At 39.7% G+C, this 18,404-nt stretch overlaps 2 protein-coding genes across 4 annotated transcripts in view; both read left to right on the top strand.

Moving 5' to 3' along the window:
- rnf8 (ring finger protein 8, E3 ubiquitin protein ligase) overlaps positions 1-1,749 on the top strand; it is a 19,998-nt gene extending 18,249 nt beyond the window's left edge. For both annotated transcript variants that reach the window (XM_061886810.1, XM_061886809.1), the window contains 2 exons: positions 1-4; positions 1,487-1,749. The exon at positions 1-4 is cut by the window's left edge and continues 201 nt beyond it. In XM_061886810.1, coding sequence (XP_061742794.1) covers positions 1-4; positions 1,487-1,581 — 99 coding nt within the window. In that variant the 3' untranslated portion in view covers positions 1,582-1,749. The remainder of the gene's footprint in view (positions 5-1,486) is intronic.
- Positions 1,750-1,918: 169 nt separating this feature from the next.
- Positions 1,919-17,928, top strand: tcte1 (t-complex-associated-testis-expressed 1). 2 transcript variants are annotated; one of them, XM_061886811.1, is made up of 7 exons: positions 1,919-1,967; positions 5,065-5,138; positions 7,660-7,830; positions 7,909-8,477; positions 12,157-12,606; positions 17,301-17,454; positions 17,664-17,928. In XM_061886811.1, the coding sequence occupies exons 3-6, from the start codon at positions 7,689-7,691 to the stop codon at positions 17,445-17,447; spliced, it is 1,308 nt and encodes a 435-aa protein (XP_061742795.1). In that variant the 5' UTR covers positions 1,919-1,967; positions 5,065-5,138; positions 7,660-7,688; the 3' UTR covers positions 17,448-17,454; positions 17,664-17,928. The 2 variants fall into 2 exon arrangements, with proteins under 2 accessions (XP_061742795.1, XP_061742796.1); XM_061886812.1 differs by lacking the exon at positions 1,919-1,967 and adding an exon at positions 2,288-2,480.
- Positions 17,929-18,404: the final 476 nt, after the last annotated feature.

The raw sequence follows: 18,404 nt of genomic DNA, 5'->3' as shown, positions 1-18,404 counted from the left end.
AAAGGTGAGAATTAAACTCTGACCAAGTCTAAAGCCCCACTTATTCAATAACACACTGCTCATTTTGATCTTTTTTAAAGGGGTCATATTATGCAAAATCAACATTTCCGACCTCTTTGCACCTGCTTTTGTGTATTTTGGATCCCTGTTACTCCCGAAAATTTGCATCCAAACCACAACAATAAAACACTTTTATCTCTATCTAAACAAGCCGTTGGGAATTTGAGACAATTGTTATGCATTTTGCCTTCGTTGCGTTAGCAAATGTAAACGTCCATGGTGCAGGTTTACCCAAACTGCTTTGCGCAAATCTGCCATTTTTATTGAGTTTTAGTCCAAAGTTATAGTCACTAAGTTTCTTCTTTTTCTCTATCCTTTTGTTGTGGGGCAGACTGGCTCATACATGCACATGCGTGTTAACATTTTCCGCTGTTGCCACTTCTGCTAACATGAAGTAGCGTACAGTTGTAACATATCTGTCGGAAGAAATTGGAAGTAAGGTTGGTTGCGTGAACAAAGGCACTCTGCTCTGGTAACTTAGCAAAACAGGAAGTGATCACTGAGCAATAGGAGGGACACGCTAACAGCCAATCACTTAACAGTATCAGCATTAGTCACGCTACTTGTCTCGCGGTTGATTCTTTGCATGGAGTGAGAATAAATTGTTGCTAAAACAGGAAATATTTTTTTCAGATTTTTTTTAAACCGACTGCAGTCTTTAGCCATGCTCAACTCTTTTCCACCCTCGTCCGTTCTCTATTCTGGTATACGGTAGGAAGTAAAGTGAAGGACTATAAATAAAATAAATTACAAAATATAGCAATTGTGCAACTTTAAAATAATAATAATTTGATCCAATACTATTTAAATAATTACTGCCTAACATAAGCTCCTTTCCATAATCAAATAATAATAGACCAAAATCTTACACAGCGATAACTGTGTAACATACTTTTAAAATACTTTTTTTCAGGTTTCTCTGTTTACATTTTACACTTTGTTTTGTTACACTTTATTAATAATTTTTACATATTCCTTATTTTTGCACTTTCATTTTAAGATGTTATTGTTAGGTGTTCAATGTGATTTAAGAATATTAAAACTCTGGCATTCATTAGTGTTTTTCCATGGTTGTTATTTCCTTTCCTTTCCGCCTCGATATTTGAGGGGATTATAGCCAGAGGAAGGTTACATTTAAATTAACGATGTTTACATTCATCATAGTTTTCTCCTGGTCCTTATTTTCAATAGTTCCTAAAAAATAGTAATGATTATGGATTTCGACCGATGTAAAACAGTTACATCGTGATAGTTTTCAGCCATAATGCCCAGCCCTTCTTTCATGCTTAATTTCCCCAGTCATCCCTGCGCACATTAAATACAATCACATGAAATATTAGATGTGCAACAACGTTTATATTACTATATACACGTTATTATGTACAGAATGTAAATGTAAACACATTTCTTTCTCTTGGCTTGGCAGCCGCTGACTCGGCTGACAGGATTGTGATCCAAGATGAGGACGGCAGTAGTGAAGACTCAGTGAACGCCAACCGCAGGCCCTCTCAAAGAAGTTAAAGTATTTTTATTCAAAGTCCCCTCACTACTTTTCTGCAAAAGACTTTAAGGAGAAATCGTTTTGTTTGTCCAATACCTCCAGGATGTCCCTGGGACCGTTAGAAGTTAGCCTGTATTGTCTTTGTTTTCTAAAAATAAATGAATATAAAGTTTTTCCTGTGCAAATCATCTGTTGAACTCATTATTATCTGGTCACAATTGTATTAACAATGTTATTTCCTTTTTTAAGTCACTATCACTAAAGGAGTTGTGTTGCCGCCAATTCACATCTTGACTGGTCTGCATTTCATCCCCAGTCCTGCGGGTGGCAGCATTTCCTACTTAGTCTTTGGGCTTCCGGTCCGGTTACTATGGAAATAAAAGCGTAAACGGACGGTGCAGTGCAGGTAAGACCTCGAGTACATTTATTTTTGAACTAAAATTGAATTTCACTTAAGACCTTTTAAAGGGTACAATAGCTAGCGCAAGTAACTATGTTGCAAACATTTAAGCGAAAGGGTTGCTTTCCTTTAACAAGTGTGTTGGCATGGTAACCAGTTTAAATTAGTCTTTCAACTAAAACTGACAATAAATAACGCAAGCTTTTAGTAAAAGCGTTGTAAATGAGAGGTAGTGTCTACTACAGCTGAACTGTTGCTGTTTCACTATCCAGTTAACAATGTTAAGAAATATTTTTATCATTTTTATACTTCCGGGTCAACCAGATCTTGATGGTAAAAGTGACGGCACCCCATCATAAAGCCTAAATTAGAATTCTAAACGCTTGCATCGATGACGCATTAAGTCTTTTAATATTACAATCTCATGAAAAATCAGTTTTTACGTTCCTTACATTTTGTAAGCACTCCGGTTGTAATGTGCTATAAAAACACGAGGCTGAAATTAGCTTCCCACGAATGGTGAGCAATACTGATAGTCAATACCATATTGATACCTTTCACTTGAACTTTTATAATTGTATTATTTTGTCACTAGAGCAAATTAACGACAAATACCTCCAAAACAACCGTTTTGAGTAAATAATCAAAGTTTTGTCAAAATATGATTACGACACATGTAGCCCTTTTTAAGTATGCTAGACCAGTGGTCCTCAGCCTTTTTTCAGCGATGAACCCCCAGTGAACATTTTTTTAATTCAAGTACCCCTAATCAGAGCAAAGCATTTTTGGTTGAAAAAAAGAGATACAAGAATAAAAATATAGCACTATGTAATCAGTTTCTGATTCATTAGATTGTATAACAGTGCAAAATATTGCTCATTTGTTGTGGTCTTTTTTTAACTATTTGGAAAAAAAGATATGCAAATAACTAAAAACCTGTTGAAAAATAAACAAGTCATTCAATTATAAATAAAGATTTCTACACATAGAAGTTATCATCAACTTAAAGTGCCCTCTTTGGGGATTGTCATAGAGATCCATCTGGATTCATGAACTTAATTCTGAACATTTCTTCACAAAAAAAGAAATCTTTAACATCAATATTTATGGAACATGTCCACAAAAATCTAGCTGTCAACACTGGATATTGCATTGTTGCATTTATTTTCACAGTTTATGAATTTATGTTCATATTTTGTTGAAGTAAAGGATTTTTGAATTGTTGCTATTTTCAATAAATATATTTATAAAGGATTTTTGAATTGTTGCTATTTTTAGAATATTAAAAAAAAAATCTCACGTACCCTTTGGCATAGCTTCCAGTACCCCCATTTGAGAACCACTGTGCTAGACCACACATTAGTCTAGGTACAGCTTAAAAAGTACTCTACCTAAAAGTGCTCTGGACTAGATGATCCCACAGACTGAAGGTTGTAAAAAATATACAGATTTTTAAAACCTTTATATTCTATTTGTGAACATTCATTAAAGACACATTTAAACCTTTTTAAGGCATGTAGACCGCATTAGTCCAGGTCGAGATCAACGATTTAAAATTCTCAAATCTGGACAAGATTAAATAATCTATGAAACCAGAACATTAAATAAAACAGTTTTTGATTTTTGAAACATGCATTCTATTTTTGCAAATACAATAAAGGGTACATTTAAGCCTTTTTTTAGACATGTGGTTCACAGTTCAGGTCCACATTTTTTTTTACGCTAAGGGTTTGTTAAATAATTTAGTCCAGGCTTGAGAACTTTAAATACAGAGGTTTTTAATTTGGAACTGGACTACAGTTGTTCCCTCCCCACATTGCTCTTCAAATATTGCGACTTCACAGCATTTGCAGATTTTTTGGAGATAATTTATATTTTTAAAGCATATATTACAAATATTTGGTCCTGAATTAAGCATTTATTCAAGAATAAAAATGGCAAAATAACAAAACTACAGTAGTTTTGGCCCCTGGAGACAACCAAACCATTGTTTGGTATCGTGGCCACTGATTGGCTCAGCCTTAGGCAGCATTACTGTATTGGATTAAAAGAGTGCGAAGGTGAAAAAATTGTGTTATTTTATGTCTAAAAGGTTCTCATGTTGAAAAACATATTTAGAAGGTCGTAAATAGTGTATGTTCTAGCTGTGAACATATTTGATTTATAATTAATAATTCCTACTTTGCAGAAATGTATTTAGCGCAGTCATGTCTGGAACCTATTAGCTATAAATGAGGGATGACTAATGTGCTACTTGCTTAAAAATGGGTGAAGGTGTATTTATTTTAGTTTAGAGTAGATCAAAGGTTTCACAAACTTTGGTGTATTCATTGTTTACCAATAATTATGTTTGACATTTCGTTGTATTTTTTGCTAATTTTCACAAGTGACAAAATTATAAAATTATTTTAAGATTTCAAATAAAAGGTGTAAGTTGGAATAATAGTATTAGTAATAAGTATTCATAATACAAAAATTAAAAAAACAGAAAGTTTGCTGTGCTCTGCGGTCCACAAGTTGCAGTTGTGTATTTTACGCTTGAAAAGAGTTTGTCCATTCTGAACATTTATATTCCATCACATTTAGAGCATTTGAGAACTGTTGAGAGCAATCTATAGCAGTGATTTTTGTTGATGAATTTGAGACGAAGAGAGATTATCATCGCACTTAAACGTCTCTAACATGTACTGTAAAGGCTGCCACTTTACTAGGTCAGCATTGCAAGTGAAAACTTGTGTTTTTAAATTGTGTTAACCTGGAAACAATGATAAATAATTATATAAATGCATGTAAACTGCGATAAGGTGGCGACTTGTCCAGGGTGTACCCCGCCTTCCGCCCGATTGTAGCTGAGATAGGCGCCAGCGCCCCCTGCGTCCCCGAAAGGGAATAAGCGGTAGGAAATGGATGGATGGATGTAAACTGCAAAGTAAATATTTATATACTACATTACCCAGAAGACATAGCGCTGTCGACCGAAACAGCAATAAGGTCTTGAATTTGCATGAATTGACGCAATCCCAAAATCCTGGTGGGGCATTTAATTTGTGTATTTCAAACAACTTAAATTGTGGAATGTGCTTATCAGAATGTTATGTTACAGAGAGACACCACCTACATTGGTGTGTACTTAACCATCATCCTCAGGAAGATCAAGAAGTTGATTTCCTCCCAAGTGTGAGTAAAGTACGATACCGTATTCACACATAACATTTTTTATTTGTAATTGACTCCTCGTTTTCATCGGGAAAAAAATATTTTTTTATTTGTTCATTGTATCTAATTCCAATTTCCAACTTCGAAAGGTCTTCAACACGAGGGGTCTGCAGAGATACTGCAGCGGGGGTGATATATGTTGGTTTTGTTTAAATTTTTTGCATTTCTCCCTGCAATTTTTTCCACAAATGTAAATCTCTTTAAATACACATGAAGTTGAATATCAATAAATGATAACGTGACTCATTATATTAATATAGTCATGTTAGCATTTAATATTGCTTGCAAACTAGCAATATGCCACCGTGGGTGTTGTTCCATGTAACCTTAACCTTTATAGCCTGCAGCACGCTCATAGTCAAAGCTGTTCTTACCCTCACAGTTGTTTCATTTCCACCAATCAAAGCGTTTTACACTGATTTCTCTTAAGCATAACGTATGGAAGAGAGCATTGAATTCAACTTTTAAAAATAGACATTCAACTAAATTTCCTGATTCCTGGATTTTGCTTCCGATTAACTGAATCGTAAACGATCAACTGCAAATTATGACAATCTCTAAATACTTAGCATTTACTGTAATTGTCAGTATTTTTTGTCAGCTAGCAATTAGCGCTCTACTTGCCACTCAAGTTGTCAGCAAGCGATTGGCGCCCTACTTGTCAGCAAGTGATTAGCGCACTATAGAGATGCGTGGTTTGCGGTCTCATCCGCGGAGTCCGCGGATTAACCGCGGGTCGGGCGGGTGACATAACGAAAAAATAGATTTTAATTAGATTCGGGCGGGTGGCGGTTGAATCATCCGGAAATATTTGATATACATGGTTCTGGGATCGGTATCCTTTGCCATTCAAAGAGCCATTTGAGACCCGTGTCACAAAGCGAAGAAGACAATAGGAGACACTAATATTCTCTAGAATGACTACCGGCAGTCACCCAGATAATAAGTATTAGGGCGTGCTATGAAGTCATTAACTTTGTCGCCCTCTACAGCATGTACGATCTGCTTGTAAGTCCAGCATCATGTTGTGTGTGGCTTCCGCAGTGCCATGCACACGACTGCAAGGCATACTGGGTGACACAAAGTACACTGATGGTTGTGATATAAACAATTTTAACACTCTTAGTAATATGCGCCACGCTGTGAAGCCACACCAAACAAGATTGACAAACACATTTCGGGAGGACATCCTCCCAGTAACACAACATAAACGCAACACAACAAATACCCAGAATCCTTTGTATCCATGATAAATCCTGACTATTTTATACACCCCGCTAGCAGCAAACCCCGCCCCCCCCCCACCCTGTGCGTCGGTAAGGTGGGCGGGGTTGGGGACGCGGGGGTGTAAAATATATTCAGGAATTGTCACGGATACAAAGGATTCTGGGTATTTGTTGTGTTGCATTTATGTTGTGTTTCTGTGAGGATGTTCTCCCGAAATGTGTTTGTCAATCTTATTTGGTGTGGCTTCACAGCGTGGCGCATATTAGTAAATGTTAAAGTTGTTTATATCACAACCATCAGTGTACTCTGTCACCCAGTATGCCTTTCAATCTTGTACGTGTGATTGCGGAAGCTGCACACAACATGTTGACAGACAAACAATCGGTGTGTACATGTTGTTGAAGGTGTCAAAGGAAATGGCTTCACAGCACGCCCATATCCTTGTCATCAGGATGAACGCCAATTGGATTATCGTGAAAACGTTAGCGGCTCCAATTGTCTTTGTTACTCTGTGAAACAGGTTTAGACAGCTCTGTGAGTGGTAAAGGTGGCCAACCTCTGATGTATTTCAGCGGGCGGGTGGCGGGCGGATACGTCTCTGATAAAATGTTGGTGCGGGTGGATGACGACTTTAGTGACGCGGTTGCGGATGATATTATTGCCTATCCGCGCATCTGTAGCGCACTAGTTGTCAGCTAGCGATTAGCGCCCTGGTTGTTGGCTATCGCTTCACATGCCAGTTTGCAGCTAGTGATTCGCACGCTAGTTGTCAGTGTAACCTGCCAGGTTCAGTCCCTGCATTTTCTGTTCCGCTCATTGTTCAAACCTGTGCCGTCTGACATGAGTGACGAGTGTGCTAGCTACCGAGCTATGAGCCCGAGCTATACACCCAGTAACCAGGACTGCTCTTGAGGTTGTCAGGGAGTGAGGTTCACCAACATACACATGGCCTAGCCAACCACACTTGCTGGCCTTTGTTACACTAGCTTGCGATTATTGTGGCAGTTGCCAGCTAGCGATTAGCACACTCATTGACAGCTAGCGATTAGCATGCTAGTTGCCTGCTTGCAATTGGTGGCACATTGCTGTTCTTTGAATATTGTTAGTATTGCACAATAACAAAGTACCAATTAAGACCAATTTTCTGTAAAATACAATCATGATTTCATAAAAAGATATATAAGTAGGAGGTCTCCTTGGGCTGGAAAACGTGACAGACCGCTGCCTCATGGGATTTCTAATTTTCTTGTTTTAGGTCATTTCTCTGGAGTCCTCAATGCAATAATGTCCAGGCACATCGGAAGCACCCTGACTGTGGACAGAAGGAGACTGAGGAGGATCATTGCTGAAAACCCAAACTGGTCCTTGGGCCTAATTCCCTTTTTATCAAACCTCTGCCTTGAATCTATCGTGAGAAACTATGAGGGTATGTCATTCTTGTTGCCCGCTAATCGCATCAGTGCCTTTTGACGCCCTTAAGTAAAAGCCTCCATGTGTGTGGCAGGAACCCCCATCTATGAGGAGCTTGGACCCAGCCAGAGAGCCTTCGTGCAGGAGAGACTGTCCACAGATCTGCCACTTCCTGTGACCGCCAACTCCATCGATGATGGCGTCTACTGGAAGCGATGCTGTGAGCAGCAGTGGGAGATTTGCGATGTGTCTCGTTACGGCAACAGCTGGAAGCGCATGTTTTTCGAGAGGTACCTGGAAAACATTATTGAGCAATTCATCCCGGAGACGAGTCACCTCAAGGTGATCACAGACGCCATTCCTCTATGCGAGAGGTACGTGAAGAAGCTGGACATCTCCCAAATGCTTCCGCCCATCAAGGAAGCCAAGCCGGGAAAGCAGGAAGATGAATTGGACTTGCTGAGTGAACCGGACTCGGAGGCGGCTCTCATGGAACACTTTGACTTCCGTAACCTCCTGAACAAGCTGAGCAAACTGGAGGAGGTCCACTTGACCTACTGGGTCAAACAGTGTGGAATGAACTTTGAATGGAGGATGTTCGAGATGGCGGAACGAGACTGTGAGACTCTCTCCAAGGCTCTTGCATCCTGCAAGGTCCTGAAAGTAAGTATGGGACCTTTTGTGCTAGGGCTGGAAATTTTGGACATCTCACAATTCGATCTGATTACGATTCCTGTAATGACGATTTGATTCAAAATTGATTTAAACCAATTCGCTCAACATATCGAAAGAGTAACGCGGGTGGATGGTTGAAAGGTCAGATTTGGGTTTAAAATTGGCGCAAAATTTTGAGAATTTAGGATACTGTCAGAATCATAAAACACGGGACGTGATGTTAAGACTGTCCATTTTGCCAATAGATGGTGTGCACTCACATGAGATTTGCCTTGATGTTAAGAGTGGGGTGGGAGATGTATTTCTTAGAGTGGGATTAGATGTAAATTTGGGACACATCCTCAGTAGTGTTCCTTTGAATCCTGGGGTGTTTCGGCCTTTACTCACTAAACACCCTCATCAAAGACGGCCAGCTAACAGGTGATTAACCCCGTAGCTTGTGTCCCATGCCCAATCATTAGGATTAGCCTAGCTATAAAATGACTAACATCCCATGGCACTATGCAAGGCAGGGCCGTCCTCTTCCCTGAGCCAAGCTTAGTTAGAGCTGACCGCATACCCAAGACCCTCCTCAGGTTGGAGGGTTGAAAACGTGAATGCGTCCATTCATTGGAATGTGAGTTTCTTGGAAATTTTGGGAAAATGGAGAATTTTTGAAATTACTGATTGTCCTAGATCAGTGGTTCTCAAATCGGGTTACACGTACCCCTGGGGGTACCTGAAGGTAGCCAAGGGGTACGTGAGATTTTTCAAAAATATTCTAAAAATAGCAATAATTCAAAAATCCTTTATAAATATATTTATTGAATGATACTTCAACAAAATATAAATGTAAGTTCATAAATTGTGAAAAGAAATGCAACAATGCAATATTCAGTGTTGACAGCTACACTTTTTGTGGACATGTTCCATAAATATTGATGTTAAAGATTACTTTTTTTGTGAAGAAATTTTCAGAATGAAGTTGATGAATCCAGATAGATCTCTATTACAATCCCCAAAGAGGGCACTTTAAGTTGATGATTACTTCTATGTGTAGAAATCTTTATTTATGAGGTGGCAACTTGCCCAGGGTGTACCCCGCCTCCCGTGACCCCAAAGGGAATAAGCGGTAGGAAATGGATGGATGGATGGATGGAAATCTTTATTTATATTAAATCACTTGTTTATTTTCCAAAAAGTTTTTAGTTAATTTTATATCTTTTTTTCCAAATAGTTCAAGAAAGACCACTACAAATGAGCAATATTTTGCACTGTTATACAATTTAATAAATCAGAAACTGATGACATAGTGCTGTATTTTACTTCTTTATCTGTTTTTTTTTCAACCAAAAATGCTTTGCTCTGTTTAGAGGGTACTTGAATTCAAAACATGTTCACAGGGGGTACATCACTGAAAAAAGGTTAAGAAACAACTGTCCTAGATGATAAGAACGGGTTGGTGTCGGATTTTTTGTAATTGGTTGGCAAAAAGGTGATGTAACAGTTTGAATTGAAAATGGGTATTTTCACACGCACACTAGGTGTGATGAAATTAAAGTTAAATTAAAGTTAAAGTACCAATGATTGTCACACAAATACTAGATGTGGAGAAATTATTCTCTGCATTTGACCCCTCACCCTTGATCCCCCCCTGGGAGGTGAGGGGAGCAGTGGGCAGCAGTGGTGCCGCACCCTGGAATCATTTATGGTGATTTAACCCCCAATTCCAACAATCGGCAGCAATCGGATTCGACGAAACCTCATCAAGCTGGATGCAATCTTACTTGGAGGGGAGGAAACAGGTGGTAGAGGTGAACGGCACCATGTCCCCTCCCCCTCCCCTCTCAGTAAGCTGTGGAGTCCTTCAGGGGAGTATACTAGGACCTTTACTGTTCCTAATATACGTGAATGACATGCCATCAGCATGCCACTGTGAATTGTTCCTGTTTGCGGATGACTCGGCCCTGCTGGTATCCGGCAAGGACAAGTCACAGGTGGAACAAATCCTCAGTGCTGAACTCCTCAATATTTGCACCTGGCTCGCTGACAACAAGCTATCCATACACTTAGGTAAAACGGAATCCATCCTATTTGGGTCCCATATCAAACTTAAGAAGGTCAGTGACTTCACTATAAAAGTGGGTGACATTGTTATCACCAGGAAGGATGAGATCACCTACCTAGGTTCCATTCTAGAGGCTAATCTTTCCTGTGATAAAATGGCAACCAAGGTGATCAAAAAGGTCAACCAAAGAACGAGATTCCTCTACAGAATCTCCTCTCTGGTCAACAAAAACACCTTGAGGATTCTAGCGGGAACTCTCATTCAACCCTTCTTCGATTACGCTTGCACCTCCTGGTACCCCAGCACCTCCAAAACCCTCAAATCTAGACTCCAAACATCCCAGAATAAGCTAATCCGGTTACTTTTAGACCTCCACCCCAGATCACACCTCAATCCAACCCACTTCTCCAAAGTGGGCTGGCTCAGGGTGGAGGACAGAGTAAAACAACTTGCACTGAGCCTAGTCTATAAAATCCGCTACACCTCCTTGATCCCAAAGTACATGTCAAACTACTTCCTTAATGACCGCCATAACCACAACACCAGGGGGAGCTCCACAAACCACGTTAAACCCAGATTTCGATCTAACAAAGGTCTTAACTCATTCTCTTTCTATGCCACATCAATGTGGAATGCACTCCCAACAGGTATAAAAGTAAGTGCATCTCTATATTCCTTCAAAACCGCTCTAAAACAACACCTCCAGGCAACTTCAACACTTTACTAATACCCTCCTCCATTCACATCCCATCTCCCCGGATTATAAACAACTCAAATGTACTTCTAATGTATATACTTGTTCTTATGCTATCTGAACTCACTATGTTCTCTGCTGGCTGTACATATCCTACTGTAAGACCTACACTGTTTCAATGTCCACATTTCTCTGTTGATGCAATTGTTGATGACTGAAGTTCTGATATCAACCAAAGCTCCCCACCCACCCCCCGGATTGTAAATAATGTAAATAATTCAATGTACATACTATGATGATTAACTTGTGTGATGACTGTATTATGTTGATATTATATATTTGTACCATGAATTGATTAACGTGGACCCCGACTTAAACAAGTTGAAAAACTTATTCGGGTGTTACCATTTAGTGGTCAATTGTACGGAATATGTACTGTACTGTGCAATCTACTAATAAAAGTATCAATCAATCAATCAATCAATCAATCAACCCTTAATACTGAGTGCCAAGCAGGGAGGTAATGGATCCCATTTATATAGTCTTTGGTATGACACGGCCTGGATCTGAACTCACGACGAACCGATCTCAGGGTGGACACTATAACCACTAGGCCAAATTACCCTCTGCATTTGACCCATCCGCTTGTTCTACCCCCTGGGAGGTGAGGGGAGCAGTGAGCAGCAGCCGTGGCTGCTCTCGGGAATCATTTTGCTGATTTAACCCCCAATTTCAACCCTTGATGCTGAGTGCCAAGCAGGAAGGTGATGGGTCCCATTTTTATAGTCTTTGGTATAACTCGGTGCGGATGCTTGTGACTCAAATTTGTGCTTGCAACTTAAAAGCACAGCAATTAGTTGAGAAACAAAACACTCTTAACTTGAGGTACCGCTGTTCTTATCCATCTCGATGTGATGTTTCTCCAGGTGGTACGACTCTATGAAAGCCACATCGATGATAGCAAATGCAAGATGCTGGCCAACACCCTAGTCAACCACCCCTCCCTAACGGAACTCAACCTTTCGCACAACATCATCGGGGACAAGGGGGCCAAGGCGGTCAGCAAGCTGGTCCAAAGCAGCAAGCTGGAGGTCCTGAACATGAGCGACAACGTCATTCGAGACGCGGGAGCCAACGCCATCGCAGACGCCCTGGCTAATAACTGCCCGCTGTTGTCCCTCAACCTGCGCATCAACCGTGTAAGCGACGAGGGCGGGGAGGCCATCGGCGTTGCCTTACTGCGTAACAAGACCCTGCGCCATCTGCACCTGGGAGCCAACCTGCTGACCGGGCCTACCGCCATCAGACTGTCTGAGGTGCTGGCTAAAAATCAAACCCTAAAAAGCATCAACCTCTCCTGCAACAAACTGGGTGTGGTGAGTAGATCATAAATCACACGTCTGTCATATTCTGCATTACTTTTAGGATACTTTGACAACAAAAACACTTTCAACACACTAAGGGTCTTTTTAACAGGAAACAATTCCAAAATTATTGATATACTTCTTGGTGTAGTCTTAATACTTAATAAATAATTTTGATTAACTGATTATTGTGTATAATACAAACATTTTATTACTGATGCCTTACATTGCTGATACTAAAAAAAATGAAACTGATGTTCCGTTAGGGCCAGAGTGGCTTTTACTTTGGAGTAATATGACTAAAGCCTTCTTTGTTGCGGGTCCCAAACTCTGAAACGATCTCTCTCTCCATGTGAGACAGGCGCCTTCTTTGGCTATTTTTAAGACCCTTCTTAAAACCCACTTTTATTCACTGGCTTTTAACCCAGCATGAGACTTTGAACTGTTTTTAACTTTTTTAACTGTTTTTAACTTTTTAACTGCTTTTTATCTAACAAATTGTTCTTAGGGTAATTTGTATTTGCTATTTTAATGTGTTTTTTATTTCTGTTTTAAATGTTGTTTTTTAGTCTGTCCTTTGCCTTTATTTCTTTGTGGTGTACAGCCCTTTGTTCTTCAACTGCGGTTGTTTTTAAAGGGCTTTATGAATAAAGTTGGTATGGTATGGTAAAGGACTATAAAAGTAAGAAAGTCTGTAAGAGTAAGTATTCAGTGAAAAAAACTACTCAAGTATTCCGTAATTTCTGAGTTATTTAGTAGTTTTTTTTCAATCGTACTTGCGTGTGTGTGTTTGTATTGTTCTTCTATCCTTGTGGGACCCAAAACATGACATTTTAATCACATAGGGAGGGCCAGTTTGACCCCTGGGGTCCAAAGCCATGAAATCAATAGAAAAAGGCCTAATGGGCCATTTGCATTTTCTTTAAATGGTCCTCTGGATGTCAATTCTCATGACCTTGGTGTGTGAAGTGTGTCAAACGTGTGTACTGCATTGTGTGTATTGGTCCCCACGAGGAAATTTATGACGGGTTTGTGTGCGATACACAGAGGCAGTACTACAAAACATAATTTAAAAGATGCACCTATTACATTTACTTATGACCTGATAACAGGGGTAATGTTCGCATATGCGCTGCTAAAACAAATAAGACATTTAAGACTAACTGCAACCTGTTTTCTCCAGTTGGAAGTGGAATTCTTGTAGGCTGGAATGTGAACATTTCTACTGACACACATGACAGTGCATTTATTAGTTTTTTTGGGCGGAAAAGATGACATTACAGTGTGTAGTTTGAGTACGGTCATCTGACTGCCAGGCTCCGTTTGATTGGTGAAACGGAGTCACTAGTGCTCATGTTGGATTGGTGAAACACTCAAGTTACAGTGCCTGCTGAAAGAAGCCTCTTTAAGGAGCAAAATGAATATGTCTTTGCAAGCAGTAATCAATACATTATAAATACACTTAATGATGATGTAAATAAGTGTAGCAATATACAGTATTTTCTTGCATTTTATTCAAGTACTCGCGCTGAACTCGCGTCAGTAGCATGACTATCGCCACTTCCTCCTCACTCCCACCATGCCATGGGCCAGGGCGAGTTAACTTCGCTGCCCTGGTAGCTGTCATTTATCAGCTTGCGAGAGGGGTGATCGCTTTAATTAAGTGACTTGTTTCTATTATGTGCATGCATTGTGATAGACATGTTCTGCAGACTCATGCAGCCCGACGTTTTGCGTTGAGTTCAGTTGAGATTATTTGGAACATATACAACATGATACATCACAATTTCCTGTTTCTCTTTTCAACATGTTTAAAAATCAAGTAGGAAAAAGCAGAGCTTATTTAATCCTACCCCTTTTGTTTCACAAAGCAGTTGCTAACACTTTTGTTCACTTCCTGTTCTCAATTTATTCACACTATACTCCATAACTAATAATATTCAAAAATGAATAATAATTAGCCTTCACGGTGGCAGAGGGGTTAGTGCGTCTGCTTCACAATACGAAGGTCCTGAGTAGTCAGGGTTCAATCCTAGGCGCGGGATCGTTCTGTGTGGAGTTTGCATGTTCTCCCCGTGACTGCGTGGGTTCCCTCTGAGTACTCCGGCTTCCTCCCACTTCCAAGACATGCACCTGGGGATAGGTTGATTGGAAACACTAAATTGGCCCTAGTGTGTGAATGTGAGTGTGAATTTTGTCTGTCTATCTGTGTTGGCCCTGAGATGAGGTGGCGACTTGTCCAGGGTGTACACTGCCTTCCGCCTGATTGTAGCTGAGATTGGCACCAGCGCCCCCCGCGACCCCAAAGGGTATAAGCGGTAGGAAATGGATGGATGGATGGAAATAATAATTAGTGAAGTAAGTTCTATCTGGTTCCTCTGGTTCCTAAGTTTGAAGCCTTTCTTGAATTGGATAATATTAGTACGTTGTGGGATTTATTTGCTTAATCCATTCTATAATTTAATTCCACTTACTGGTATATCACAGGTCTTAAGTGTTGCAAGTGCATACAAATGTTTTAAATTACATATTTCAAAATGACAAATAGATTTAGAATGGGAACTAAGAATCGAGGTTCAAATGTGAATCCGACTTTTTGAGCACCTACCAATAATAATTATATCACTGTGAAAAATGAATTTTACGCGAAGTACGACTCATTAATTACGCATTAAATATTTTCATAAGTAAAGCATAAAAAAAACTGTTTACGACTTACCAAATACATGAAGACATCCATAAAACACTCTTTCGTAACCTTTACACTTGTTTAATCAGATATAGTAATGCTGCCTGAGGCTGAGCCAATCAGTGGCCACAATACTAAACCGAGCATTCTGATTGGGTCTGTCTCCTATAGTGACCAATAATACTGTTCAGCTTATTTTGCCATTTTTTATGTTTGAAAATTCCATAAATCAAAGGCCTACTGAAACCCACTACTACCGACCACGCAGTCTGGTGGTTTATATATCAATGATGAAATATTAACATTGCAACACATGCCAATACGGCTGGTTTAGTTTACTAAATTAGAATTTTAAGTTTCCCGCGGAGTTTCTTGTTTGTAACGTTGCGGAATGATGACATGTATGATGACGCGTGCGCGTGGCGTCTCGGGTTGGAGGGGACATATTAGCGCAGCACCACTTGCGACTAAAAGTTGTCCCGTTTCATCGCGCAATTGCATAGTATTCTGGACATCTGCATTGCTGAATCTTTTGCAATTTGTTCAATTAATAATGGATAAGTCAAAGTAGAAAGATGGAGGTGGGAAGCTTTAGCCTTTAGCAAAACAAACACACGGTGTTTCCTTGTTTAAAATTACCGGAGGTGAAGCTTTACTATGGATCAGAGCGGTCAAGCGAACATGGTTCCTGACCACTTGTCAACCGGCAGGTTTCGCTGAGAAAATTGTGGTAAAAAGTCGCCTCTTACCGGAGATCTGCGGAGCATGCGCCGTCCATGCAGCTGCCGTGACTTCCCTCAGACACTGGCGTCAACACACCCGTGGACACACCTCTCCGACTATCAGGTACTATTTAACTTACTAAAACACTAGCAACACAATAGAAAGATAAGGGATTTCCCAGAATTATCTTAGTAAATGTGTCTAAAAACCTCTGAATAGCTCCCAAAGCAATCGCCTTTTTTTTTTTTTTACTTTTTTTTAATTTATTTATTTTTTTCTAGTCATTCGCTATCAATATCCTCAGCCACGAATCTTTCATCCTCGCTCAAATTAATGGGGAAATTGTCGTTTTCTCGGTCCGAATAGCTCTTGCTGCTAGAGGCTCCCATTAGAAACAATGTGAGGATGTGAGGAGCCCTCACACCGGTGACGTCATCGTCTGCTACTTCCGATAAAGGCAAGGCTTTTTTATTATCGTCGATGTTCTCTACTAAATCCTTTCAGCAAAGATATGGCAATATCGCGAAATGATCAAGTATGACACAGAATGGACCTACTAAACATAGTGATTTGAATTTGATATATTTATTATGTCATAATAGTGCACATGATATATTCAATACAATATTTTCGTTATTTGAAGTGCAATGTGACAGGGGCTGACTGTACATAATAAATGTACATTTCTGCCATTCAATCACTTCTTTTGCAAGGACATTTTTGCAAATGTTTACACATACAGTATAGTTCAGTCAAATTCAATCCTATTTTTTTAAATAAGCCCAGTCCCATTTTGCTAACAAAAAAAATCTAATTAAATTAAAATAAAAAAGACACAGCAAGAGTCAACAAAAACCAGTCCGCCATTTTTCATTTCCCTCTTCTTTTGGAAGCACGGTGCAACATTTTCTTCCCACTTTTTTTTTTGTCATTAAGGCTTGTTGTCCCAGCATTGGCAAAATGCTCTTTAGGATAAGAATCACATTTGTGAAACTACATCTGCCACAATGTGGCGCAGTGGAATAGTGGCTGTGCACAACCCGAGGGTCCCTGGTTCAATCCCCACCTAGTATCAACCTCGTCACGTCCGTTGTGTCCCTGAGCAAGACACTTCACCCTTGCTCCTGATGGGTGCTGGTTAGCGCCTTGCATGGCAGCTCCCTTCATCAGTGTGTGAATGTGTGTGTGAATGGGTAAATGTGGAAGTAGTGTCAAAGCGCTTTGAGTACCTTGAAGGTAGAAAAGCGCTATACAAGTACAACCCATTTATTTATTTATCATTATATGTGTGCAGGATGGAGGAAAAGCTCTGGAGGAGGCCATTTCTCAAAACAGTTGCTTAACACAATGTGATGTCCGACTGACGGAGATCGACGAGCAGAGCGCCTCCGTTATCAACCAGGTGGTTCGGACCAATGAGAGATCGGAACGACAGAAATAAACACAAGGTACACTAGATGTATACCTCAATTTGTTCTCTAAATGCCGCTTGCTCTGCTTACAGTTACACATATTCTAATGGTTATAGTTTATTTAGTAGGTAATGGGTCATAAGCTATTTAAGTAGTATAAAATGACAACAATAAGGCGTATGAAAGTACTCTTTAAATGAATGTTATTTACAAAATTAGCCTCATCTCTGTTTTCTACACTGCAGAAGCCAAATCACCTGCCTGACAGTCTTCAGAGTACACAACATCAAAACACAGGAGAAGAGACTCTTGAACGCAAAGATCAGATGGCATTATCGTGGTACAGTGTTATATGAAGTGTTTTATCAGTCTTTTGTAAAAACGTTTGGTCTAGCCTTTCGCATGCAAGTGAATAAGTGTATGGCTGTGCAATGTTGTGTGGAACGTCACAAGACTGTCGCTATTGTGTCTTGTTGTAAAAAAATTAATAAATGCAACTGTACAATTGTATTTTCTTTTGTCTTTGAAAGCTCCCCTTTAGTAGGTCTAATATCAGTGCGGATATTCTTGTTTCGACATTGGGTTAAGCACCTAGGCTATAAGAAAACACAAAAAAAGTAGGGTAACGTATTATTTTCATTGAATCGTGGCATGTGCATAATAACACTGACCTGCAACAGGCAGTGACATCAATGTTGATAAAGGTTTTTATTTTTATGCTGGGTCTAAAATCGATCGAGTTTGCAGGTGTACCCACTGTTGTGACCGAGTGAATCTATATAATGTTTATGAAGTTTATTTTCAAATGTATCTGGAAAGAAAATAGCGGTGACAATTCTATGAAATCTATTTAAACAGTGTACATTTTAAAAAGACAAATTATGAATCTTTTGGGGATGGAGATGCACGATTCAATTTGCATTTCTTGGAACGCCTCTGGAATCACATTCCCGAGTCGAGCATTTTAGGATAGACTTCTATTCATC

The sequence above is a fragment of the Nerophis ophidion genome, linkage group LG24 (genome assembly GCF_033978795.1).
Source record: "Nerophis ophidion isolate RoL-2023_Sa linkage group LG24, RoL_Noph_v1.0, whole genome shotgun sequence".
In the NCBI taxonomy this organism is placed as follows: domain Eukaryota; kingdom Metazoa; phylum Chordata; class Actinopteri; order Syngnathiformes; family Syngnathidae; genus Nerophis; species Nerophis ophidion.
Note: the sequence above shows the minus strand (reverse complement) of the source record. Positions and strands in the feature narration are given on the sequence as shown.

What these genes read in the sequence shown, in the direction of transcription:
- tcte1 (XM_061886811.1), top strand. Translation starts at nt 7,689, where the DNA reads ATGTCCAGGCACATCGGAAGCACCCTGACTGTGGACAGAAGGAGACTG. An exon ending in TATCGTGAGAAACTATGAGG is followed by an intron (nt 7,831 to 7,908) that starts GTATGTCATTCT and finishes TGTGTGTGGCAG; the next exon opens with GAACCCCCATCTATGAGGAG. An exon ending in CATCCTGCAAGGTCCTGAAA is followed by an intron (nt 8,478 to 12,156) that starts GTAAGTATGGGA and finishes ATGTTTCTCCAG; the next exon opens with GTGGTACGACTCTATGAAAG.